This window comes from Pelodiscus sinensis, chromosome 5 (assembly GCF_052426305.1).
Source record: "Pelodiscus sinensis isolate ZL-2025 chromosome 5, ASM5242630v1, whole genome shotgun sequence".
NCBI lineage: Eukaryota > Metazoa > Chordata > Testudines > Trionychidae > Pelodiscus > Pelodiscus sinensis.
In genome coordinates this window covers 21263087-21290057 of record NC_143056.1, presented here as the reverse complement: position 1 = coordinate 21290057, position 26971 = coordinate 21263087, and the positions used below count along the sequence as shown (strand labels likewise).

General features: G+C 42.3%; 1 protein-coding gene across 8 annotated transcripts in view; it reads right to left on the bottom strand.

Annotated features, from left to right (window-relative positions):
• Positions 1 to 26971, bottom strand: part of CDC42BPB (CDC42 binding protein kinase beta) — a 138352-nt gene that overhangs the window by 75401 nt on the left and 35980 nt on the right. For all 8 annotated transcript variants that reach the window (XR_012903286.2, XR_012903287.2, XM_075926513.2 and 5 more), the window contains exons 2-5: positions 26262 to 26353; positions 11064 to 11147; positions 6857 to 6952; positions 1946 to 2094 (exon numbers count right to left, since the gene is read on the bottom strand). Coding sequence is in view for 6 of the 8 variants with exons in the window: in XM_075926513.2 (XP_075782628.2) it covers positions 1946 to 2094; positions 6857 to 6952; positions 11064 to 11147; positions 26262 to 26353 (421 nt within the window). In the remaining 2 variants the exon portion in view is untranslated. The remainder of the gene's footprint in view (positions 1 to 1945; positions 2095 to 6856; positions 6953 to 11063; positions 11148 to 26261; positions 26354 to 26971) is intronic.

Sequence of the window (26971 nt, the reverse complement as noted above, 5' to 3'; positions counted from 1 at the left end):
TAGCCTGAGCTGGGCCCCTTGATCTTATTACCCAGCCACAGCTGGGATTCCTACCTTCTCAATATGCTGCTGTCCTCATAATACATTTACCCAAAATAAAAATCCCCTTTTCATAGGAGGCAGATTGGAGTAATATGCTACTTAATTCAAATTTCTGCCCTGGGTTGGATTTTGGATTTGAACTCAGTGTCCTGGATGATCTTGGATTTGATGACCAATACTCTCAGCCACCCAGATCCGGCAATGGGTAGGTAGTTTTTCAGATACTAAGCCTGCCCTCTGCACATTCTCTGTATAATTCATTAAGTGCAAGATCAGGCATGCAAGCTTTACTGTGCCAAACTGGAGAAGAAATTTATTTTTCAAACTGTACTGAAATTTGAATGCTCCCAAAGGGCTGGTGAGTGCCACACATTCTGCTGGAGTAACTCTCAAATTTTGAGATCCAGATGAAATATATGAGCCTTCATTTGCTTTTCATTTGTGAACAAAAAAATGTTGCTAGAATATATCTACTTCAAGAAAAATCAGTTTTTTCCAAAGACTATCTTGGGAATTATTTGATCAAATGACTCCAAAATTGAATCACTGACTGTACCTGCTCCCCGCCCCCCGCCCTCATGTGGTACACCAAAATTGAACGCAATCTGGTTAACCACACAGCTCTGTAGAGCTCCAAAAGATGGTCTTAACTAAAACAGAGCTGCAGCTCGTCTATAAAAAAAGTTTTGTTTTGTTTTAAAAGAAACATTCTTAACTTTAGAGCCTATAGGATTAAGAAGTTTTAAAACATAATATCTAAACCCTTCCTCTACATTAAAGTAGGACATACTTTACACCTTCATTGGCTTGCTCCAGAGGGGTAAGCAAATTCAAGCAATATTTATGGCTATTACAGATCATACAGTCTCTAGAAATGATACCCATACCAACTCAAACAGCATCTTCCTTTCAAACAGGAACATGATTTTCCACATGCATGGTTTTATTTTCAGCTTTCAATAGTGACAATATGACTGACTGTGGCTAATGGTCTGATGCTGATGCCTACAATATTATAATTACATATACACTGGTGACAGTTCCAACGTGTAGTATTTTCTGTTAGAACTCTTTAGAGCCCTTATGTATACCTGTACACACAGCTAACTGAAAGATATCACTGTCTTACAACACTCCATACTTTATAACTTCAAATTTATCAGAAACAAAGTACAAGGTCAGAATATAAAAACAGTAATGGCAAAGGCTTGCTGTACTAATGTCACTGTTTTTAATTACTAACACTAAATGTTAAGTCTGAAAGCTAGTGTCAAAAAGAGCAATTCTCCCTTGATCAAAATTCTCACTTTGCTGAACACATCATTTATCATGTGTGTCTTCCTAACAGCACTCCTGTTTACCAAAGGCTTTTCTGGAACCTTCATTTCTCAGAGTAACCTAACAATAAAAAAGTGTACAGAATGTTCTTTGCTTTCCTGACTAATTTCCTCCCACAGTCCGAGAAGAAGGAAAATTATTTTCGTAAATGTTTCAGAGACTGAACTGATAACTCAAGCCTTTTACATTTTTAGCATTGCTAAATTTAGACTAGGTTGACTTAGAATATACACTTATATGTAAGACACAGACACACATCAACAACACTATGGATTGAACTGAAGTATTAGGCCATCAAGTGAATTATCCAAGGTAACAAACCAAACGCATGGGTAACTGCTCATTAAAACCCTTATTATTTTAATTCTTTAACTACAAGGCCAACTATTTTTAATAAAAAATTGTTTATTTATAACTTGATTTATTGACCTAAATGATTAAACCCTTATAATTGGCAAACAGCCCTATAAATTTGCCTGATATGACCACTGTATGTGCAGTTAATTCTGCACTGACACTTTCAAAATTGGACTTGTGCCTTTCCTAAAGGAAGTACATATTTTACCTGTGCACATAATGCAGCTGATGAATGGAATGTATAGCAAGCACCATTTCACCAATGTAGAATTTGGCCATGTCTTCAGGAAGCTTGTCTTCAAACTTACTAAGAAGCGTCAGCAAATCACCACCCACATAGTAGTCCATTACTAAATACTAAAAAAAATAAAAATAAAAACAAAGAATAAAAAAAGATTAATACATGTTTGAGTCAAAATGGATAAACATAGTAACTACATGCAAGTAGCTGATCACGGAACAAGGATGCTTTGTAGAAAACATACGTATGTGAAGAGAGGTCAAAATGGCCATTTTTATGAAGTTACTATTAATTGCCTATTTTGCTGCAAATATTTCTGATTTTCTTTAATATAAGCATTGTGAAGACAATACATTCTAAGCACTTTCAAAACTGATCATGATCATAAAAATGAACATAGAGAATATATAGCAGAGTGCACTTAAGTCAATGATTTATGACTATCTAGCTTAGTTATACACAGAAGAGATGGAAACAGGCCCATTTTCTTTAAGGAATTGGCTTTTGTGAAGTTCTACATTCATAACAAAACAAAAATAAACAAAACTCCTGACCAAATCTAGCATACTAGCTTTCAAAGTGTGAGGCTTCTTATGGACAGAAAAGAGGAAACTAGTTAAAATTAATTCTCTATAACAGTTTTTAAAAACCCTTTAGACATCACAACATTAAGTCACTGATTAGTTTGAACAGGAAACATTGAATTCCTCTAGTAGAATAGGAAACATTTGGAATGAGGAACAAATAAGATCTGCAATTAAATTCCTGTTTAGACAAGAAGTGTGTTTGGATTATATGAGTATTTTGTGGTGTTGATAAGCCTGTGAGCAGCAACAAAATATGAGCCTGGAACACTTATTTTATGTTAACAGCATTTGCTTCAGCAAACCAACTTTCTTCACATATACTACATTGCTTGCTAATGGAAGGAACTCGATTTGCACTATGAAATACGTCAGTGGAATAAAAGATGCATTTCTAAACAAATACTTTCAATTAATTTAGTGTTCAAATACATTGACAGTCCACGGTCTTGTGTATGCTACTATTTTTCTTAGCATTGTAGGTAGCTTGAGAAGGAGATTGCTAGAGCAGATAAGTCAGCATTTTAGCCACTATGAGCTAGATGAGTGGTTTTCAAAGTGTGGATAACAACACAATACTGGGTCGTGGAGTGTAAAGCACTGGGTCACCCTGGTCAGTCTTCCAGGGACCCTGGTGGCTCTGGTCAGCACTGCCAACCTGCTCTTTGAAAACCACTGGGCTAGTCCCAGTGTATTCTGACGCCGCACTGCACCCAGGAAGTGACCAGCAGCAGGTTCTGCTCCTAGGCAGAGGGGTCATGGGACTCTGCACACTGCCACGCCAATCACCAGCTCCATAATTCCATTGGACAGGAACCGGACAATGGGAGCTGGGACAGCAGTGCCTGTGGGCAAGAGCTGCATGGAGCTGCTTGTGCATTTCCACTTAATGAGTTAGAAGTGCTATTGGCCGCTTCTGGAATGCAGCATGGTCTGTGATGCCAAGAAAGGCAGGAAGCCTGCATCAGCCCCCCTGCTATGCCACTGACTGGGAGCTGTCAGAGGTAATCTGATGCCCCAATCCCCTGCCTGAGCCCTAAGCTCCACTCAAGCCCAGAGGCCTGCTCCTGCACCCTAAGCCCCTCATCCCTGACTACACCCTAGTGCCCCAACCTCTTCTGTACCTCAATCCCATACCCTAGACCGGGGTTGGCAATCTATGGCTCACTAGGGGACAGATATGGCTCTTCTGGAGCCCTAACTCAGCCCCCCCACCATTTCTCCCCACAGCACTGGTGCTACAGTCTAACAGCCCAACGCAAGATTGGAACACCAGCACCAGCTTCCAGGTCAGGAGGGAGAAAGTCCCGAGTCTCTCTACTGAATCCAGTGAGAGGGGAACAAGTGGAATCAAAAATGGTTCCATGTGCATTGCCATTTTCCTTTCCCCCAGGACACTTCCTGGAGGCTTCCCCTGAGAATTCTTCCTGGAGGCTTCCTTCCGGCAAATGGGAGCAGCAAGAGGCTGTGTTATATAGTGTCTGTGATGCAGCACGAAAACAAGTAAGTGCTTCCCCCCCACCAGGTCCAGACCCCACACCCTGAGCCTGTCACTCACCTCCTCCTGCCCCAACACCTTGCCCCGGTCCGCTCCGGGCCAGACACCCAGCCCCTTCTCCCCAGCCAAACAGCTTGCCCCCAGGCCGCTTCTGCACCCTCCCCTGCTCCTGCCCCCTCCCACCAGCCAGACACTCTACTCTCAGCCTGTTCCTGCCCCCTATTTCTCACCCAGACCTTGCACCCTCACCCCCTCCTATACCTGCTATCCCATGCACTGGCAGCCCTGTCCTACACACTTAACCTTTCATTTTTGGCCCCACCCCAGAGTATGGGGGAGGGGGGAGGGAGCATGCAAAATCCACTAACCCTGGAACTCCAGAAGAGTAAATCTGGCCTGAGGTCTTGAACCTCAGTCCTTCCTGCTCCTCACCCCATCACAGGACTGAAGCACCAGCGGAGTGAGGTATTTCAGTTGGGGGCCACATCAGTGATGGTTGGAGGGTTTTGGAGGAGGGTTTTGTGTGTGTCTGTCCGTCTGACTTGTATGGTCCCTGACTGATTTTTCTGAAGGTCAATGGCCTCTGCCCCTAAAAAGGTTCCCCAGCCCTGCCATAAAGACAGATAAGGCTGAAACCTTTTGTGTTGGACATAATTTTTTACTTTATTTTAAAATGAAGCCTGACCAACAAGCCCGCCAATTGGGGCCCAGCGCCCATCTGGACACAGTGTCTTAACACTCCTGCCTCCCTCCCCCCCACCAACCTCAAGCCCATCATACATCTGAACCCCCTACCCCAAGCTCCTCATTCCCCCACATCCTCAAACTCCTGCATCTCCACATCCCCAGCAACCTGCCATAACACTCCTGCACCTCTCCCACACCCCAACCCCCTGCCCTGATCCCATCATATACCTGAACCCTGCCCTGAGCTCCTCATACATGCTAACCCAGACTCCTGCACCCCCACATCCCCAGTCCCCAACATAAGATTGACAAAAGACAGCCTAAATGCATGTGTGAAGCTGAATTTGACCAGTTATAATGTAAACTTCAAAGAAATATATGAAAAGATGCAGCAGCAGAAGTCCCATTAAATAAGGTCTGTGAGTACGTTTCATTTATGCTATTGATCATGTCAATTATCAATAATATTAAGTTGTATATTTTCAGTCATGCAAATAGGCATTCTTTTATGGCTCTTTGTTGACCACTTGTTCTGAATTTTGAGGCAGTTTGGCTCTTTGGTTTGAAAAGGTTGCCGACCTCTGGTTTCTGCTGATAATGGAGCAGAAGTGTAATTTGGGAATTTCTGAATGTGCACTGGGAACAGTGTGTTGGCCACAAAGATACATTTACATATTAAAGTTCAACCTACTCAATGTATAAAATGTCCAGATTTTTTTTTTTTTTTTTTTGCATCTGAGCTGGTTTAATGGGTCTTATCTAAAATAGAGAAACTGCCAACAATGGAGTAACTGCCTGGTGCCTGCAATAATGTAACAATTAGTTTAGACAGACTCAAACACCCTTAGCACAATGTCATAATAACCTGCTCTGTGTAGGTTTTTTTATGACAGTAGAGAAAGTGTCTGAGCCCCACCGCCACAGCTTCAGCTGAGCCATTACTTGCTGTTGCTGTAATATGTATGCTACTTTTTCTAGTACAGACACACTCTGAGGCAGCACAGTAGAATGTTACCCAGAAGCACCACATTCCCCAAAGCCTTCAGCTGCAATCAAAAGAAAAATACTGTTAAAATGCTTGGGGGATTGAAGGCAGGGTGCAGAATGGTCAAGACTGAACACTGAGCTTCAGCTCAGAGAAAGTGTGCTAGAATGCCATTCATTTTATGAACCTTCCGGGAGTAGCTGAGTTAGTCTGTAAAGGATAAACTTAAACAACAGGTTTTTTAGGTGCTTATAAATTTTTAGGTGCTTATAGATTACCAGTTTTTCCTGTTTGATTTTCCCTTTGATATTTACATACCCTCTGCTTCTTGTTTCCTGCCCTCTCCCTTCTCCCCTATTTATTTTGTGTCTGGACATCCTAAACTCAAAACTCCGGTCATCTGAAGAAGTGGGCTGTGCCCACGAAAGCTCATGATACCATCTACATGTTTTGTTAGTCTATAAAGTGCTACCAGACTATTTGTTGTTTTTTAACTTTATTCATTTTATGGTACATCAGGGTACAAAGTACAGATATCACACACTCACTAGCATAGGTATCATTAGAAGTGTAGAATGAAACTGCTGTATGAACCTGAACCCTAGAGCATAGACCCTACTTGTCCCGCTGCATGGTCACACTGGGTACTCCAGCCCCTGTCCGCAGCCAGCCCCAGCTGCCACGAACAGAGGCTGCTCTGGCAGCAGCCCCTGTTCATGGTGGCCCGGGCTGGCTGTGGCAGAGGCTGCTCTGGCAACAACTTCTGCCTATGGCGAGCCTGGGCCCGATGCAGATAGAGGCTGCTTCGCAGCAGCCTCCCGTGCCCCCTCCCATGCTGCTACCTCTGATAAAGGCAGCAGCGTGTGAGGGTGGGGGAGAGGAAGGAGGCAGGCAGCGAGTGGAGGGGTGGGGTGAGTAGTCGACTCGATAAGTTTATACTTATCGGATAGTCTATTTCTCACTTACATCCCTACTCTACACCCTGCGCTGCTGCCTCTGGGACTGCATGTAAACATGAGGGTTAACCAATGAGCCCAGGCTCATCTGTTAACTGTGTATATGGATACACATTCACATCCCTACTCTAAAATCCTGAGACTTATTTAATGGTGAAGATAACATACCAAATAGTTCTCATCCTGAAAGGCATAGTGCAACGTAGTAATCCACTGACAATCTCCATTCACCAAAACATTTCTCTCTTCTCGGAAACAAGCTGTCTGAAGGAAAGAAGAAAAAAAAAAAACACAGTGTCAAAGGCCACAAGTAGTCTTTGCAGGATTCATAAATATGCATGTTTTATGGGATTATTTAAAATTTCCATACAAAGGTTTCTATTCATTGGAATTTAGTCTGTAAAACTGATAAGTCAAAGAAGCTCTTCTGTCTTCTATAGTTACACATACACTCCTCCTAATCCTGAATGCTTTTTTAAAAACAATTTAGCTTGAACCATTAAAGTTCTTTCTTCTCCTGTATTAAAAATATCTTTGCATCCCACCACAACCTGTAGCAAAAGGATGAATGCAAAGAAGGATAAAACCTGTGTGAAAATATATCTATGAAACCACAGTTTAATGTTTCAGTTTCTAATAGTTCCTCAAGATAATAAAAAACAGTGGAGGGCAACCTGTGCCCCTTCAGAGTAATTTGCTGTTGGGCCATGAAACATTTTGTTGATGTTGACCATCCACAAGTCACAGTCTCCTGCAGTTCCCAATGGCCGCAGTATGCCATTCCCGGTCAACGGAAGTTGCTGGAAGCAATGGCCAGCATATCCCAGTGGCTCACCTCTTCTCACAGCTCCCATTAGCCAGATATTAAGAAGTAAGCTATAGGGACATGCTGGATACTGCTTCCTGCAACTTCTGTTGGCTAGGAATGACGAGCCGCAGCTGCTGGGAGCTGCAGGGGACCATGATGGTCAATATCAAAGTGTTTTGCATCCCACCAGCAGAGTATCCTGATAAGTCATATGTTGCCCACCACAGATATAAACCATGAAGGAAATATATGAAAATCTATATTGTTTCCCACACTAATATTCTGGGGGGGAAAACAACCCTGCACTTTTAGCAGTCTTTCCCAACTTCAGACAATGCACAGAGTAAGTATGATATGTATTCAAGATTACCTAAGCTCAGTTCCATATACATTTACATAAATCAATCTCATTTGATTGTTGGGAAGAAAATTCATCTTAAGTTTATTAATGGTTTTCTAGACCCAAAATACTGGTCAAAACTGAATCCTTGGGGTTTTTTACCACCAAAAGTTTAGGATGCCACTATCAATATATTCTCTTTATTTCCATTCCCCATCATCAAACACTCGCAGTGGATAAGAGTGTTTTTACTGGTATTGATCTATGAATTCTCCAACAAAGTTCATTAAGAGAGCACCCAGGAATCTTATACATCACCACCCTCATCGTAGAGCTTCACTATTACAATGTTTTAATGTGAATTTTCCAAAGAAAAAGTCTCAAGTTTTTTTGGGTTTTGTTTTGTTTTTTAATTGGAAAACCTTTCCAGTGGAAGTGTAATATACTGCAGTCAAGTTGGAATAATTAAGTTCTACAGTGGGTATATAACAGAACCACTCACATACGATGTGTATTATGATATAATTATGCTGTGAATAAGAATTACATTTGTGCTAATACTTTCATGTAACACTTATTTTGTGAAATTTTCTGGCCCATGTAATGCAAGAAGTCAGACTACACAATAGAGTGGTCTCCTCTGCTCTAAGATTTAGGAGTCTATGAGTAAATTGATTTTCTTCCAGTTTTCAGAATTGTATATTTCCATTACTTTAACATTTTTAAAACAATACACTTGAAATACATAACCTAAGTAACTGTAAGACCCACTTAACTGAAACAATTACAATTTATTGACTAAAACTGGATACAAATGGCACACTTTTTCTATTAAGCAGCATTCCTCATCTTGCCTTCAAGCTAGGTTTACAAGTGTTTGCTAACAATTTTTCCCACATTGCCCTTTGTTCACGTCAAACTTCACTTGTTCTTCTTACAGCTGATATAAAAACTGGTATGACCCAAATACATTGTTATGTTTAATGAATTATACAATGCTTTCCACTACAATTCATAAACTAAATCAACATAAAACCAGCACAATGCATTCATGGAGCCTCTAATGACAGCATGAAAAAGTACCTAATATCTTTTTTTCAGTAAGGTGTGTGTACTTAGCCCCTTCATCTTTAAATGAAAACTGTAACAACAGATGAAAATGAAAGCTTGCCACATGTTTTAACAACTTGATATGCAAGTCTTGAGAAACTGACTGATCTGCTTGCCCTTGGTAGAAGGTGCTAACCTGGGGCAAGCTAATGTGCTAAAAAGAAAGAGGTGCTGAGTGGCCCTGCTGCTCCATTTTCTAAGAACAAGTCAGAGAGCACAGAACCTAGCTGTAATGACGGCAGCTTTTCCAGGAGAGAAATAGTGGTTTATAGGAGGAGTTGACAGAATTACTGTTCAAACTCTAGTTCTTATGCAGATTCATCTTTTGCCTATTCCTGAGGTGACTCTACTAAATGCTCCTGACTGGGGAGGAGCTAAGTGACCCAGGCAGCGTGCACAGGTGACATGTTGCTTCCCATAGTTTCCTCCTCTTCCACTTAGGACACATCTATCCCATGACAAAATTACAACAATCTAACTCAACTGGTTCAAAAACTGATTGAAATAGTGCCACCCTGTGCTTGGACACTAATTTTGGATTAAAAATGCCTCTCAGTGACTCTCATGAATTGGGTAAAGTAATCCTAGCATAGCTACCCCTCAGACTTTTCAGAGTGATTTATTTTAAATTCATTCCTTACTACTTACGGAATTAGCACTTCTAAACTAATGTAGTTAGATCTGTACCATTTCACTGTGAAATGCATGATGCTGCAAAGCTGTGACAGAAGTCAGGAAAGCAGCAACAGCCACCTCCCTCTCCAGGAAGTCTGTGAAGAAAAGTCTAAATGGATAGCTAGAAGGAAGTGATTTTATCCGACAACCACTATCATCACAAGGTTGATAAGGTAAAGATGTGTGTAAGAAGAGTAGAGAACTTGTTCACTGAGGGAGGGACAAAACTGATATATTGGAGTGTCTAGTGGTCCATATCTTTTTTTCCTGGGCCAGGGGCGGATGTAGGGCAGGGTGAGCAGGGTAAAGGGGGAGCCCCGCGAAATTGTGCTGCCCTGGGCTCCGCAAAATTGTCATCTGCCCCTGGGCTACGCTTAAATTAGATCACCCTAACTATATTGTTGAGGGCTGTGAAAAATGTCATGCCCAGAGAGCCTTAGTTAGATTAACCTGACCCACATTGCAGATGCAGTAGTTGACAAAGATTCTACCAGTGACTTAGCTATGGCCTCTCAAAGAGATGGATTAACATCTATAGAAAAACCCTTCCATCAATGTAGGAAGCATCTATATTATGGCGTTGCAGTAGCTGTACTATAGACATGGCCTCAGTCCTCAGCAAGGAGGAGTCAGGAAAGCTCTCAAGCTCTCTTGATGCTGTTTTAAATTTATGAATCATTTTACCTCTTTCCTCAACAATAGCCTGCATTGTTCATGGGCCGCATTTTACTTTACAAAGATTTACGTAACAAATTACTAGATCTTGCATTTCACCAATGAAATAGCAATTATTCTAAGTAGACCTGAGAGTATGTTATTTTGGATAATTCCTCTCAGTAGGACCGTTAACCACTATTTATTAATTTGTAAAGTGACTGCTAGATAAGCATATGTATGTGCTTTTTGGAAAAATATGAGTAACTTCGAAAGAAAACACACAACTAACTTCTTTCAGAGGTTTTGTTTACACAACTATCTATGCACCTACTTTTCTTTCTGTGTTTCCAGAATATTCATTAGTATTAGAATATTAGTAATGCAAATCCCATTACGTGTAGGATACACGTCTTGAAGGCTTTGTTTGTCATCAATAGGAACAAATTATTCATTTTCAGCAAAACAATTTTCACATATCCATAACGAAAAAAATCTGAGGCTTCCATGTAGTCTTTAACTTCCCTTTACTGTAAGCAAAAATCTGGCCAATATAATTCAGGGTAAAAACTAGGGCAGACTGTCTGGTAAGTGAATGCACAGTAATGCTGAGAACAACAGATGCCTAGAAGGGACTGTCAGACTTGATTGCATTAAAGCAGCTCACTTTAAAAAAAATGAACCTCCTATACTTATGAAATAATTCTTTCTAATCTGGAAGAGCTTCAGTGTAATTTTCCTTAATGCCATTTTAAAAAATGTTCTGCATTAGAAAACATATTACTTACCTCTGCCCTTTTAAGCATTTCCCATTTATTTAGAATTTTCATTGCATAAATGCGCTCTGTGCACTTCAGTTTAACAACCGCAACCTGGAATAATAATAATTTTATTTAACAAAAATAAGCCAAAAAGAATTCAGTGGTTTCAAGATTTTTTTCAAACAGCTGACGAATGATACACAATATTGTTAATAAAACCATGATTAATGACGCGTAAGTAATTAGTGAACAAGAGTCAGTGAACAACTCCCTGAACATACTGATAAGTTATTTTTTCCCTTTTAAGAAGAGAGTTGTAAAAGCAGATTACTACTCATGTACATGACACAGTAAGCCATGTGTGGTCAACTGTTCATGATTAAATGGATGGGGGGTGGTACAGAAGGAGCATGAAGTCTTTCATATAAAGATATGTCGTAAAGCTACACTATTGGCAAAGAACAAGCAATGTCTGTATACTATGCCTTTAGCCAATGAAACAACATTTAAAATGGCAGCCACACAGAACAGAAAAACTGATCAACCAAAAGGAAAACAAATTATAAGCCAGCCAGAAACACGTTAATGTAACCAGACACCTGAAACTGGAAAGCTTTTATATGCTGCATACTGACTTTAAACACTGAAGCAGTGCTGTTTGGAGTGCACACTATTTTATCCTACAAATTGAAAAAATGCTTATAATGCTCTGTCTTGGACAGCAGTGATGTATATGGCTATACAGCGGAAAGACGGTGGAAGAGAACATTCTCCAGTGATGTACCATACTAATATGAGAAACGTGTTTATACTAGAGACCTTAGAGCAGGACAGCTGTATCAATGAAGCTGCGCCACTGTAAGAACTGCGGTGTAGAGGGAGGAATTCTCACGTTAGTTAACATAGCCCTGTGAACACTAAAACTTATGCCAGTTTATGGCACTTGAGAATGTGTTTGTTTTTCACATCCTCAAGTGGCAAAAGTATTGTCTACATAAGGAGTAGTGTAGACATGGCCTAAGGTAAAGCAGCATGCTGTCCTTAAATTGCAGTGAAGGAGTATAGTTCTATTTGGAAACTGTGAATACTACATTTTAGGCAGAGGTTGAAAAACCCACTTGACCAAGGACAATAAGAATTTTTCCCTGGGTTTCACTTCAGGGAAGAAAGTTTTATTCTTATTGTTGCAAAGAAAATGTGATCTAAATACAGGCAGTCCCCGGGTTACGTACAAGATAGGGACTGTAGGTTTGTTCTTAAGTTGAATCTGTATGTAAGTCGGAACTGGCGTCAGCCGCTGCTGAAACTGATCAGTTTCAACCGCGGCTGAATCTGGATGCCAGTTCTGACTTACATACAGACTCAACTTAAGAAACCCAGGCGTCCCCAAGTCAGCTGCTGCTGAAACTGATCAGCGGCTGATACCAGGAAGCCTGGGGCAGAGCAACTCTGCCTCGGGCTTCCTGTAGTCAGCCACTGGTCAGTTTCAGCAGCGGTTGACTTGGGGACGCCTGGGGCAGAGCAGCTGGGGTGCTGCTGGGTTGCTCCAGTAGCGCAGCTCCTCGGCGCTACTGAAGCAACCCAGCAGCACCCCAGCTGCTCTGCCCCAGGCGTCCTGATTCAGCCGCTGCTGAAACTGACCAGCAGCGGCTCAATCAGGACACCTGGGGCAGAGCAGCTGGGATGCTGCCGGGTTGGTCCAGAGCGGCGCTGCGGGACCAACCCAGCAGCTCTATCCCAGAGGTAGGCAAAAAAGCCTGGTCTGCTGGGGGGGACACTAGCTGCACCCGCCCCCCCAGCAGACCATCGGGACAGGAGCAAAGCCGCGGAGCATGCCCACAGCGGGACAGCCCAAGCGCGCCTGGGCTGTCCCGCTGTGGGCGTGCTCCAAGGCTTTGCTCCCAGTCTCCCTGCAGCCCAGGCGGCGGCTTTGCTCGGGTGTCCCTAGTCTGCTGGGGGGGTCCAGCGGCTTTGCTGGACCCCCCCAGCAGACCAGGGGGACAGGAGCAAAGCTGCCCAGGCGGCGGGGCAAATGAGCAAAGCCGCCCAGGCAGAGGGACTCCCGCCGCCTGGGCAGCTATGCTCGGGTGTCCCTGGTTTGCTCGGGGGGGGGGTCCAGCGGCTTTGCTGGACCCCCCCCAGCAGACCAGGGGGACAGGAGCAAAGCCGCTCAGGCGGCGGGAGTCCCGCTGCCTGGGCGGCTTTGCTCGGGTGTCCATGGTCTGCTGGGGAGGGGGGTCCAGCGGCTTTGCTGGACCACCCCCCCAGTAGACCAGGGAGACCGGGAGAAGCTTCTCTCGCCCCGGAGGACACGGGTGGCGACCCGCCACCCGTGAGCTCCGGAGCGAGAGAAGCCCCGTTCGTAAGTGCAGATCCGATGTAAGTCGGATCCGCATAAGTCGGGGACTGCCTGTATACAGTAATGTAGCCCCATCTTAAGTCTACAGACAAGACTGTTTGAATGACTCTTCTGCTGTTGCTAGCTTTCCTAAATTTCAGCAGCCTAAAGACGGACTTCAGAGGGGTAACCGAGTTAGTCTGTAACTGGAAAAACTTAACAAATAGCCTTAAAGCATCTTAGAGACTAACAAAACATGTAGATGGTATCATGAGCTTTCATAGGCACAACTCACTTCTTCAGATGAATCAAGCTATTAAAAGTCCAGTTTCTAAATAAATAGGCGGTGGTGGTGGAGGAAGGAGAAAAAAGGAAGAAAGAAAAAAAGGGGAAAGAAATAATTTGGATGGTAGGCTACATTCCACATCTTAATGACATAAAAAAACCAAACAATTGGTACTTAAGAACAATTAGTACCTTTTCTATCAACTTCATGTAGCATGGATGCTCTAATTTACTATATCTTTCCCTTTTTTTCCTCCCCCATCCTCTATTTTTTTAGAAACTGGACCTTTAATAACTCCATTCATTTGAAGTGGGTTGTGCCCATGAAAGCTCATACCACCATCTACATGTTTTGTTAGTCTAGAAGGTGCTACAAGACTATTCATTGTTTTTTAAGTTTTTAAAGATTGACTTGTCAGTTTTAACTGTTGCTTTTCAAAACTCTGGAGGCAGCAGTGAAACTGACAAGAATCAGATCAAATCCATTGTTAGTTGAAAAGACTGAGTAGCAGTGGAGGAAGATGAGTGGAAAATGAGACTGGAGAAGAGCAGCCAAGAGATTCCCCCACAAAACAGGAAATTGGAGGAGGGAGATCGAATATCAGAGAATCCTTCTCAGCATTCTAGCCAGGAAGCTGGGGGGTGGGGAGGGAGGGCGCAGAGGAGAGACTGCTCCTCTCATCTAGTAGCCAGAAAGGAGTGGAGTGAGGCCTTCAAGATTATCCGACATCAATTAGTGTACTACGTGTCAGGTAAAATTTCCAAACTTCCTGTGAGTGGCTGGACATTTAAAAAAAGCGGGAAACCAACTGATTTGATCAGGTTGCTGTGAGAAATATGTAACATGAGAAGAGAAAAAATATGGCAGAGAAATTACAGAACACATAAGGAGATGAGGGGAAACAATGAACTGAACAGAGGACAACTCATAAAAAGGTATAACATTATCTATTACAGGCAGGAAAACTGAAGTAAAGCCAGAAAGGTGAAAAAAGGTGTAACAAAACAAAGGTGTAGGTAAAGTTACTGTTTTTTAAACCAAGTTGATTAACATGTTTTAATTAAATATGTGATTAAATACATAATAAGTATTAATAATTCTTTGTATTAATAAGCATACTAATGTTCACTTTAAATTTTAAGATGGATGGTAGCATATATATTTTTCACTCTGGCAGGAAAAATGAATCTGTACACTAGTAGATGTTGGGTAAAAACACTTGTGCTTTAAGCCTTGGTTTTAAGGATGAACAAAGTCACTTTGCCCAATTGTAAAACGACACAAATACATGTTTCAGACTTCAGCTGCAACTTGAAAGCTCGAGCATAAGCTTCCCCAGCTTCCAATTTAGGTCTGGAAGTGCACACAAGTTTCTTTGAGTTTTGCATCATTATTCCATGATCCTAGTATCACACAGGTTGAGTAAACTATGCATATGTGCAAATCTGGATGGATATTTTTCAAATGTGTTTGAACTGGATTTAAAAACTTAAAAGCCTTAGGTGTGAGGAACATGGCCAGGAAAGCAGTTTGGCCTAACTAGAGTCATGGGCATGGCTAGGCCTGCAGATTAGTTTGGTTTAGCACCAAAGTGGAGTCAAGAATCAGTTGACAGGACATCCAGAGGCATACTTGAGAGCAGAGTATTTCTTTTGGGGCTTTAATTCTGCTAAGTCCTAACAGCTTTTCTATAAATGTCCACAAAAACCAGTGGCTTGCCTAAATTCTAATTCTTATGCTACTGAGTATTAAAAAAAAAGCATCTAGGTTTATGCCTCAAATTATCTTGGACTTTTAGTCATCAAATTATGAACTGATTCACCCACCCATTTTGCACTGCTGTGTACACCTTTAGAATCATAGAATGATAGAGCTGGAAGAGACCTCAGAAGGTCATCAAGTCCAGCCCCCTGCCCAAGGCAGGACCAATCCCAACTAAATCAACCCAGACAGGGCTTTGTCAAACCAAGACGTTAAAACCTCTAGGGATGGAGATTCCACCACCTCTGTCGGTAACCCATTCCAGAACTCTCTTCCACTGTCTCATCTTCCCATAAACTGTATGGATATCCTGTACTGAAACGTATCCATTTTAGCACTACTATACAAACAATGAATTAACCGTCACATCACCCCCATGAATACCAAGTAATATTCACATTTTACTGATAAGGAAGCTGAAGCAGAGTATAAGCAAGTTTACCAAGTTCACACAGGAATCACAGCCAGGAACAGAATCTAAACTCTCAAAAGATAGTCCTATAACGTCAATCAGCAAACAATTTTTTAGCTTTTTTAAAAATTTGTGTCTCAAGAATACCCAAAAACAAACTCTTGAGAAATGGATGTAAGCCAGCTATACAGTTGCATTCTGAGCTGGCATTTTGATAGTATTTGTACCAATTTTGTAGTACATGTTCTTTGAAATATTTTTTGCCTGAAATAAAGCTCTGCTCCACTTCTACTGGAATAAAAAGCAAGATAAATCTATACAACAGACAGAATGTTTTCAGACTTCAGTAAAAGCAACACTTTGCTTCCAAAATCCTAGCTCAAAAAGCTTCATCTTGTGACTCCATCTTCAAGAAGCAATTTGAGCTTTGAGGATTTCAGATCTGAAATGAAAATAAGGTAGATATTAAGACAAGTTCCATGCGGTCTTCCACCCTTTTTAATCCCATTTAATTAAATGGGTTATAAATCAAAGCAAAATTTGGTTCTAAGCACATCACAGAACCTTGTCCTTTATTGAAATTTGTCCATTACTGACTAAGGTTGAGCTGTATTGTCATAGCCCCCAGAATGGTCTCAGAATATTGAAGCGGTAAAGTAATATTTAATGTACCAACTTCTGTTGATGAAATAGAAGCTTTCAAGTTAGAGCTTTTCTTCAGATAAAAAAGCATCACAAATAGAAGCTGATCCAATAAAATATATTTTCTCATCTATCTTGTCTCTCTAAGGTTGAGCATATATCAGGTAAAAGAAGGTATGGATTTCCAAGTAATCATCTTGTTAACTGATTTAATAATTTTACAGTTTAGACAAAAGTGTAATGAATGAGCAGAAACTTCATTGACAGAAATGAAAGAGTTAAGCAGCTTGCAGATTTACTGATCCAGATTCAACCTTTTAGAGATGTTAGAAAAGTATGCAAAAGGTAATCAGAGCCATTAGGACCATGTTAGATAGGCTAGAACTTTCAAATACAAAGGCAATATTAATTGTATGTGTTTACTTTTATCTTGTTAGATATTAGCCATGAAAACACACAGTTCCTGTCTATAACTATAGCTATTCATTCAGAGAGCATTTAGATCTGGGTGGGCAGTAATTTTTGATGGTGGGGCCACTCCAAGAATTTGGAAAGTGGTCAAGGGCCACACTCTTCCTTGATGTCAATGGAGGAGGTGTGAGGACTAGGATGGAGGTTGGGTGCAGGAGGGAGCTTTGGGTGTAGGAGGGGGCGTGGATGCTCTCAAAGAGCCAGCATGCACTAGCTCTCACCTGCAGCCCTGCTCCTGGAAGCCCAGCTGTCACCCTGCACTACTGCCTCTGTATCAAAGGCAGCAGAGTGAGACAGCAGCTAGCTTCTAAGGAGCTGGTAGTGCCGGCTCTCTCCTGCAGTCCCGGTCCTGAACTGGCTGCTGCCCCTACGCTGCTGGCTTCGATATAGAGCCAACCCTGTATGGTGGCAGCTGGTTTCCCAGGAGTTGGGGCAGGATTTAAAATTCACAATAAATGCTTTCCACTTTGCACATCATTACTAGCAATAAAGATTCAGCAAACCAGTTTGGCCCTCTACAACATCGAAGTTACCCAATTGTCTTCAGTGGGATTGCACATATACAGATGACTACGTGGAACTACAAAGAATTTTCTATTTAGGTTCTTATAACATGCCTATGACCAGGGCTTGACAAACAGTGGTGAAACCTATTCACCAGCCCTGCACTGTGCATGCGCAAGACCCGCATTGCGCATGCGTGTGCCACCGGTGAACGGGGCAACCGGCTGAAAACTACTTGCCACAGGTGAGTAGATTCAGTGATTTGTCAAGCCCTGCCTATCACCATAGTAACTGCATACTTAGATTCAATAGTAATAGGCATTGAGAAAACCATAAAATAGTATTAAGTTCCATAGAAATATTTTCAAATTGAAACACTCTATTTCTATGTCAAAGTAAATTGCTTGTTTTGATATTTTTGTGAAGAATTTGTTGTGGGAAAGCAAAGTCAATTAAATGTTTTGCATTATATTCTGAATTCAGTTAAGTTAATGACCAATTGTAGCTCTTGACAGTAATCAGCTCCACAGCTTTGATTCAGATCCTGAAGAAATTGTATCCCATGCCCATGACTTTTTCCCCCATTTCTAGAACCTTGCATGGATACAAAATTCACATCTGCATCTGTATCCACAAAGAGCCACAGATATCCATGCTGACATCCAGGAATGCTAATACCCCTGGAGCTACAGATTTGCAGGGCTCTACCTATTACTCTGCAGTCACGAGGGACGGTAGCCCCTGCAGATAGCTAGGTCCAATCTCACAGAAAGTTCTGAATATTATACAGACCTTTTATAGAATCCTGTATTTTTCAGGAAGTATGACTATTTCTAGATACGACACACACACACACAAAACCCCAGAATCTAGCTTACTCTCTTAGCTAGGTTGAACCTCTCTAGTTTAGAAACCTCCACCATCCAGAATGATTTTAGTGGCAGATGACAGAAGCAATGGTCTCTAGTTGCAATGGGGGAGGCCTGCCTTGGATATTCAGAAAAACTATTTCACTACGAAATTGATGAAGCACTGGAATGGGTTACCTAAGGTAGTGAAGGAATCTTCATTCTCAGAGGTTTTTTAGGCCAGGCTTCACAAAGTCCGGGCTGGAATAATTTATTTGGAGTTGCTCTGTTTTGAGCAGAAGTCAAACTAGATAACCTCCTGAGATTTCTTTCAACCCTAATCATCTGTGAAACTTCATTAGTGCCCTGGAAATCTATGTTTAATCATAAAGAGGGCACAGTAGGCTCCTTTTGTTTTCTCTCTTCTAATAGCTTGGTAATAATTCACAAATATGTTCCATTTTGTGGACCATAATGGTATATGTGGGGGGGAGGGCAGGTTAAATGTATCAATTATATTGATTGCCAAGGCACAGTAAGCAGAGGAATAGGTATTACTATCAGTTACTATTAAAAATCTGTCTGTATTGTAATAGTATTTCTATTAAAAGGGTTTCTAATGCATTTATAATATCTAGAGGGGGCACATATTTAAGGATTTTAGCTATTTTTTGTGCAAAGCAGGCTCAAACTGTTCCATCCTTCCATTCTATCCAGTTACTATTTCCCAGAAAAATAGAAGATTGTATTTGCATGCAAAAATACTTAGTAATGAACAAGGAAGGAAATAATAGTTTCTAAAATGTATTTGCCAGTTTTCCATGAGATGTCAACTGCCAAACATGTCCCCTTGAGACAGTTACCCAACATCCATATTTAAAAGTTATTCTTTAAAAATAATGTTAATACTGTTAATCGAGTATACGTTTTGCGCATTGAAACATACCAATACAGTGCAACACGTGCATGGTTATTTACAGCAAATCAGAAATTCACTAAGGGATCCTTAGGGGAACAAAGGAAAGTTGCATAGTTGTGTAAGCAATTTCAAATTTTTAGCACCTAACAAGAATCTGTAAAACTCACATTTATTCAGTTCTCTGAAGAAAATATTTCAAACGTAAAAATTCACAACTGAACTGAAAAAGCTATTATGAGAAAAATTTTCAACAATGCCCAAGTCTAATTAACTTCCAATGAGGTTTACATTTCTACATATTTAGGTCGCTTCTGCTAACGGGCCTGAGGGAGGGGAGACAGCAATACAGCTGGCTCCCAGCCTGGTCACTAAGCAACCCAACAAGCTCAGTTGGGCCCAATGAGCCTTCTGCAAATGGTCATGCTTCCTAATTGGGTGGAGATTCTGTGGCTACTACACAAGTCTTGCAGCAGCAGCACAATAGCTGCTTCATGCATACTCTAACCCTAATTCCAGTCCCATCCTAGCCAGCCTTGAGCCCTTGCTCCAGCCTTGCCCTCTTTCCTCTCTAGTCTGTGCCTCCCAGCTCTGCTCCTCATCTCGACTCCAGTTCCAACCTTCAGCTTGGCTTCTTGACCCTGACTTGGACTTACCCTTCAGTTTAGTGTCCTGATCCTGACCCCAGTACTGATCTTTGGACTGACTCCTCAACCCAGACTTCAGTTTCAACCTCAGCCTGGTACATGCCTCCTGGATTTCTGCTCACCACTACTCTGAACTGACACTGCAACCACCAGACAAGGTCCTGCTCCATCCACTAGTTAGGCCGCCCATGCCCCGGCTGCTTAGTTATATGAGTTTCTCAAAAGATTAGATACAGGAGGGCATTGACTTAGCAACATGGAGGTCCCTTCTGGAATGATCATAGCAGAAGCCCAGCTCAGACTTGTGGACTTAGCTAGGAACTACAGGCTCAGAATGCCGCACCGCCATGAAGATAAATATGCAGTCCTGAAGGTCCAGGTGGGGCCCATGAAATGGAAGCCTAGGCTATCAAACAGAACAGAAATGCTGCCCTCCAAACCCAGGTAAAAAGACTAGGCAGCAACTGTGCCTCTCTCCCCCTTTCTCCCTCCGCAAGCCTCACATCTACAGCCCATGAGCACAAGGTCCCCCTCCTGATAAGTTTACTGCAGACTGTGCCAAATTCCACAGATTCTTGAATAAATGTCACCTGGTCTTTGTACTGCAACCACCATCATATCCCACAGATCAGTCCAGAGGAGAACTCATGCATGGGTCGTTGGTGCAGCTGGGGGAGGCAGGCCCCACCCCCTTCACAGAGAGGAGGTGGGGCAGATCACTGGGCATTGCCCACTCCCCTCCTCAGGAAGGGAAGGAGGTGGGGCAGCACACCAAGCGCACCCCAGAATGTCCAGAGCACAGGGGGGAGAGGGGAGGAGAGGAGGCAGAAAGAGGTCACATGGTGCAGCTCCAAGAGCACCGGGGGAAGGAGGAGGCTGCACTGTTCCAACCTGCCCAGCCAGGAGCACAGGGAAGGGTGGGTACTTGGGGCATCAACACTCCGCCACCAGCGTGCCTACAGCAGGTGTTGTGGAGGTGGAGTGTGGGCATGGCCGTACCTGGCGGTAGGCTACCAGACATCTATGGATTCGTGATTACCTCCACTACTGGGAGGGGTCTAGCCCTCTTTTCAGATGCTTCAAAGAATCAAAGACAACCCTGTGTCAAATAGCAGGGCACACAATTAACATTTCCGAATACACAATTAATATTTCCTTCACTAAGCTCCTGGAAAGACTTCGATTAGCCTGTGTCTTCATGAAATTAGACCTGGAGTCATATTTCATCTTCTAAAAAACAAACAAACAAAAAGAGCTCCAAACCAACCACACACACATTTTTCCAGATCAGCTTCCCCAGAATCAGCTCTGCACCAAGCCTGATGAGTGTGAATTTGACAAGGGTACAATAAAATTCTTGTGTTATGTCATTTCCATGCAGGGCCCATCCTCTTGCAAGGTAGCACACATCACATACTGAAAAGCATTCTTAAGTATGCACAGGGTACAATGATTGTTGGGGTTCTCTGTACTGCTGCCACAACCACCACAGAAATCAGACCTCCCAACAAAGGACTCCATGTGGGTTAGTAGAAGGCCTGACACCATCACTATTATTCTGGCTTTGCTGGGGTGGTAAAGGCAGGCAGTCTTGCACTAAAGAATGCACGAGGCTAAGGTTTCTCTCCTGTGGGACAGACCTCAGACCACTTGAAGACAGAAAGCAGTGCTCTAAAGAGGAGAGCAATTTCAGCCTACACAAAGGGCCTGACATTAACTCCTTAGAGGGCTCTGATACAGAGGCAGAAGCACAGGGTGGCAATCAGCTCCCCAAGAGCAGGGCAGAAGCCTGTGTGTAACCATGAATGTAAGTGATAAGCTGAGGCTTATCGGTTAACCACTTACACAGTGCTTGTTGAACTGTGTCTTAAATTAAGCACCAATTCTGTATCTGTGCAAGCAAACCCACGTGGAGTCTCATTTCGCCTGAATGCGCTCTGAACCAGGGAAACACAGCTTCCTTTGTTTGCATAATATCTAGCAAAATGTCTGACTGAGATCTCCAGGCATTATAATAATAGAAATAAGACTACATATACACTGCATGAAATCATCAGCTTTAAGCAAATGCTCAAAAATTCCCATGTGAAACTGTAAGTGATGGTTTCAAAGTGTTTTGAAAAATTTTAAAAGCAGATACATCCTGTTTGTTAAATATCAAAGTGGAATTTAATTTTCAGCCAAATTTTTTAAATGTAAGTCCAGTTGGTTTATATTTAAAAAGCTGAATAGCTAAACATTTTTTCATTCCTGATTAGCGTCACATCCAGATCTCAGCATGATTTTAATTAGACTCTTCTTACTGATCTTACACAAATATCATTCCACCGTATCTATCTAGGATTTTCTTATTTTTACACAACTAGTTAATTCCTCTGACATCAGAGTAAACAGCTTTGAATCCCATCAACTTGTTTCTAACAAATTTCCCATAGTACGTATGTAGCTTATAGGAGCAACAACATTCATGTGCCATAGTTCAGATGAAATTTACATCTCTAATACCTTGCTTTACATAGAACTTACGTACTATACTACTATGGCATCTGATCGATCTTGGCAAACAGGAATCTACTTATTCTCACATGGAGCTCCAACTTCTCTCTGACTACATTCCTGTTTTATGATGGTCATCATATCTAGCACTCACTTAACAGTATACAAGGATGAAGAATCCATTTGCCAGTGAAAAGCATGAAGTATTCCATAGAAATAAGGGGGCAGGAGGAAAGCTTAACCCTTCCCCCCCTCCCAATATTAAAGTCACTTATTAAAAAAGGTTCTGTGATTGTGTGGACCAATTACAGGACTATAAAACCCTCTGCAGTACTGTTTACCTGAGTTTGTGGATAGATTCCTAATTCCACTGTCTATATGGCTTTTTATAGCTCAGACAAGCAGCTACATAAATAAAGATTGTCACCACTGCTACTCAGGAACTTGTGGGCAGTAACATGAAAAGCTATACAGATGCATACCGTCCAGTTTCACATTCTTATAATTTAGGAAAGCTCTAAGTGATAGCATAGGCAGGCACTGGAGACTACATTCATGAAGACTAGAAACACCTCAAACACTGAGGGGCATGGGGTGATGCTGGGGATTAGGCGGGGGGAGGAGAGAGAGAGACAGAGAATCATGGGGCTGAGCAGCATGAGTCTGGAGCCGAGAGAAGAATCGAGGGGGACACAATTTTACTTTCCAGAAGCTGCACTTTCCTTTACTCTGCTCTTCTTTGCCTTCCTCCCCAACTAGTTATTTGGTTCCATTCTCACACTCACCTTTTCTGCATTACTCCCCCAACCTTCTCCCAGCCCCAAACTCCCCACCCCACGCCTTCTTCTGCTGCTAAAGTCCCTTCCAGACCCTCCTCACCCCGTCCTGCACTGCACCTTCCAACCCACATCCTGCATCCCTACCCCACTTGCTGGCAGTCCTGTCCCAGACACTGCACCCCTCATTTTTATTCCCACCCTAGAGTGTAAGGGAGTCTACAAAATCCACTAACACTGGAACCCCAGAAAAGCAAATGAGCTATGAGAAGCCCTGAGCCTCAGTCCTCCCTGTCCCTTCCCCTCACCCTATGGGGCTGGAATGCCAGAGGAGTGAGGTGTCCCAGTTGGGTGGCCACATCAGTGAGGGCTGGCAGTTTTTGGAGAAGTTTTCTTGCTACTTACTTGTATGGTCCCCAACTGATTTTTCTGTGGGTCAATGGCCCCACAACCCAAAAAAGGTTCCCACACTTGCCATGAAGAAAACATTGAAACCTTTTGTGTTGGACATAATATTTTACTTTATTTTAAATGAAGTTTGATAAACTAACATAAGAAAGTTAAAGCACTTAATCTGTTTAATAATTTAAATTAGAACATCTTCCTTAGCTGCAGCACTAGCAAAATGGCTTGGGCATAATTATGTAATTAATGGTGAGTTTCCATTAGCAATGGGTAGTCAGCAGAAAAGTTTGAAGAGGATGGGACCTCAAGGAAGGGGTGGGGTCCTGGAGAAGGAATGAGGTAGATCCTGGTTTGCCCTGACATTTAAAAAGTCATCTTGGTGTAAAAAGTTTGGAGACCACTGTTATAGGAGAAAGTCTCCATCCTGAACTTGTCCTTTTTGATGCTGGGTTAAGACTTGGGATGCTGAACTAAACTATTTGAACCCATCTTTCAGAGCACATGTACACATGCAAGCTAGGGATATCAGCATGTAGTTGACTATATGATTAACTGTGTGTGTAGCCTGGGCTTATTGGTTAATCTTGTCAACTACAAGCACCCCTTCCCCCTTGCTGCCTATGTATCAAAGGCAGCAAGGGGGGAGGGAGAGCAGGAGCCAGTGCCCATGAAGAGCTCTTTTTAAGCAGGCTCCCCACTAGCACCGCCCCCCCCCCCCATTGCTGCCTCTAATAGAGAGGCAGCAGCATGGAGGGTAAGGGGGGCAGGCTGGAGCTGATATGCGTAGGAAGCCGGCTTTCAAGCAAGCTTCCTGCGCATGCTGGCTCTGCAGACTCATCTGCCCCCCACCTTGTTGCCTCCTACAGCCCCCCCACCTTGTTGCCTTCCATGCAGCCAGTGGCAGGGGCAGAGGGGAGGCAGGAGCTGGGGGAGCCAGCTTAAAAGCCTGTTCCGCCAAGATCCAGATCTCTGGTGCCACCTGTTTCCCTCTCCCCTCCCCCCCCGTGCCAGGGGTGGGGCATGGGAGGGCAGGAGAGGCTGCCACGATGCAGTCTCTGTCCATGGGGGAAGGTGGGGTCTGAGCTCCCCACAGACAGAGGCTGGTCCATAGCACAGCCCCTGTCTGCAGATGGTTTGAGCTCCCTGCAAACAAGGACTTCTGTTGCAGACCAGCCTCTGTCCATGGGGAGCTTGGACCCCCCAGGGACAGGGGCTGCTGTCACCCCAAGCTGTTGCTTCTATATCAGAAGCAGTAGTCAGCCAGTCTACACGAGGAGCTGATTTTTAAACTGGCTCCCCTCATGGACTGGCTCTTGCTTGCCACCCCACACTGATGCCTCTGACAGAGGCACGGCAGCAGCACGAGGTGGCAGGGGGGTTCCCAGGAGTGGGGCCAGAAGCACACTGACTGCCAGCCACACCTCTGGGGACTATCACAGTCGTGTAACTATTAAGATTTCATGAGGTTACACGACTTTTCAGTTACATTATAGCAAACATCCCTAATGCAAGCATGTGCGCAGACACATACATGCTTCAGGATGAGTTATCTTCCACAAACTTGGCATATTTTACAAGCTACCACAATAAAAGACTCTCATTCAATTCTTTCCTTTACAAATAAGTTAACAGATGTTTCAAGTTTCTTCTTTAACAAATACACTGGAAAACCTCTCTTTTTGATTTGTAATCGTGACATGGCCTAAGACTTTTAGATCATATCAAATGTCATTAGGAAAAGGGTCTATCATAGGAGTCATCAGAATTTTAAATGTGAATTGAAAAGTTTCTCGTCGAATGCAGAACAAGAATCTAATTGTTAGACTTATTCCCATCCCTGCTTCCAAAACCCTTCTTTTTGAAAGCATCAGAAGAGCTGGCAACCAATTTATCAGATTAATCTGATATGTTTCCATTTCCCTAAGTCAAACTCTTTGTTGAAATGCCTTCTTAGCCTTCAATAAAGAAACCTTGAGGAGGAAGATGGTCCTTCTAAAACTGTCAAAGGGAAGCACACTTATTTTCCTTCCTAATGTGAAGAACAGCCAATTAATCCACTACGGTACAAACATCACACATGAAAAACATTAGAAGTATTTAAAGCTCCAGGAAACAGATGATTTACTAATGCATTCTCGTCCACAAAAGTATCGTCTCTTTCCCAAAAGTGTTTTTTACTGGAGCACTGGATTCTGTCTGTTCTGACATAGATGTGTTGCCTGACCCTATAATAAAGCAGAGGAAGCTGTCTTTTCCTAAGGCTTACCTTGTGAAACAGATTTGTTTTTTTAATTTTCAGAGACTGAGAGATGCTAAAAGGTATACATTTGGGGAAAGATCTGCAATTTGTTTCAAAATATGAATTAGCATGGCATTTGTTCTCTCCACTAGAGAGAGAATACATCGAACATTGTGGTCAATTTGTCAACCAGCTTCCTTTCCGTTCCTTGATGGGCAGAACTGGTTGTACCTCGGTCTATTCAGATGGCCATAATTCTGAAGCAAAAGCTGACAACTACTTAGCTAATATTCTTCTATTACAGCTTTTTTTTTTTTTTTAAATCATACCTTTTTACATTAACCCTTGTTCCTAATTATAACAGATACTGGCCAGCTGCAGAAAAATCTCTCACTCTCACTCACACCCCCTATATACACAATATATTTTCTCAAAAAATTACATTGTTCAAAGTATCTAAAAATTAACTGCAAAGTTGACTTACCTCCCCAAATGCACCTCTTCCAATTACTTTTATAATTTCAAAGTCATCTCGATGAAGCTGCATTTCCTTCACCAATTGTGTAAATGGTTTTGCTGTTAAAAAAGTAAAAATTAAAATTTTAAAACATGGAAGTATTACAAAACAAAATATTTACAGCTCTATGTCAACGTTATCTTTAAAGGGGAGCCATATGGCTTTTCATCAAGAATATGTTAAATATAAATACAAGCAAACCAAGAAAGCTAGAAAATTAAGACTTACCCCTATATGGTTATGACTATTTTCTTCCACTATTTGATCTGAGGAAGTGGGTCTGGCCCACGAAAGCGCATCATCTAATAAACCATCTTGTTAGTCCCATTTAATCAGTATTTAGAACTACAGAATAATGTCAGACCTTTGTATAGGATTATTTTTGCATTCTCCTATCCCCCAAAAACAATTACGTGTCTTTAGTTCTCTAAAAATTAGATGGAAATATTCAACATTTTTGTTTAGGATGACAGCTGATTATAAAAACAATAATGCAATTTGTTGTGCAACTAATATTCTCATAACACAGTCTATTTGCCCTATTGATACAGAGCAGTCAGCACAAGCACTAGGAAATGCTCTGTACGCTGTTTGAGTATGTAGATACAAAATACATGCATTCGAGATTAGTCCAGAAGATTTTATAATCTGATTAATCCACCAAGGATACGCAAATA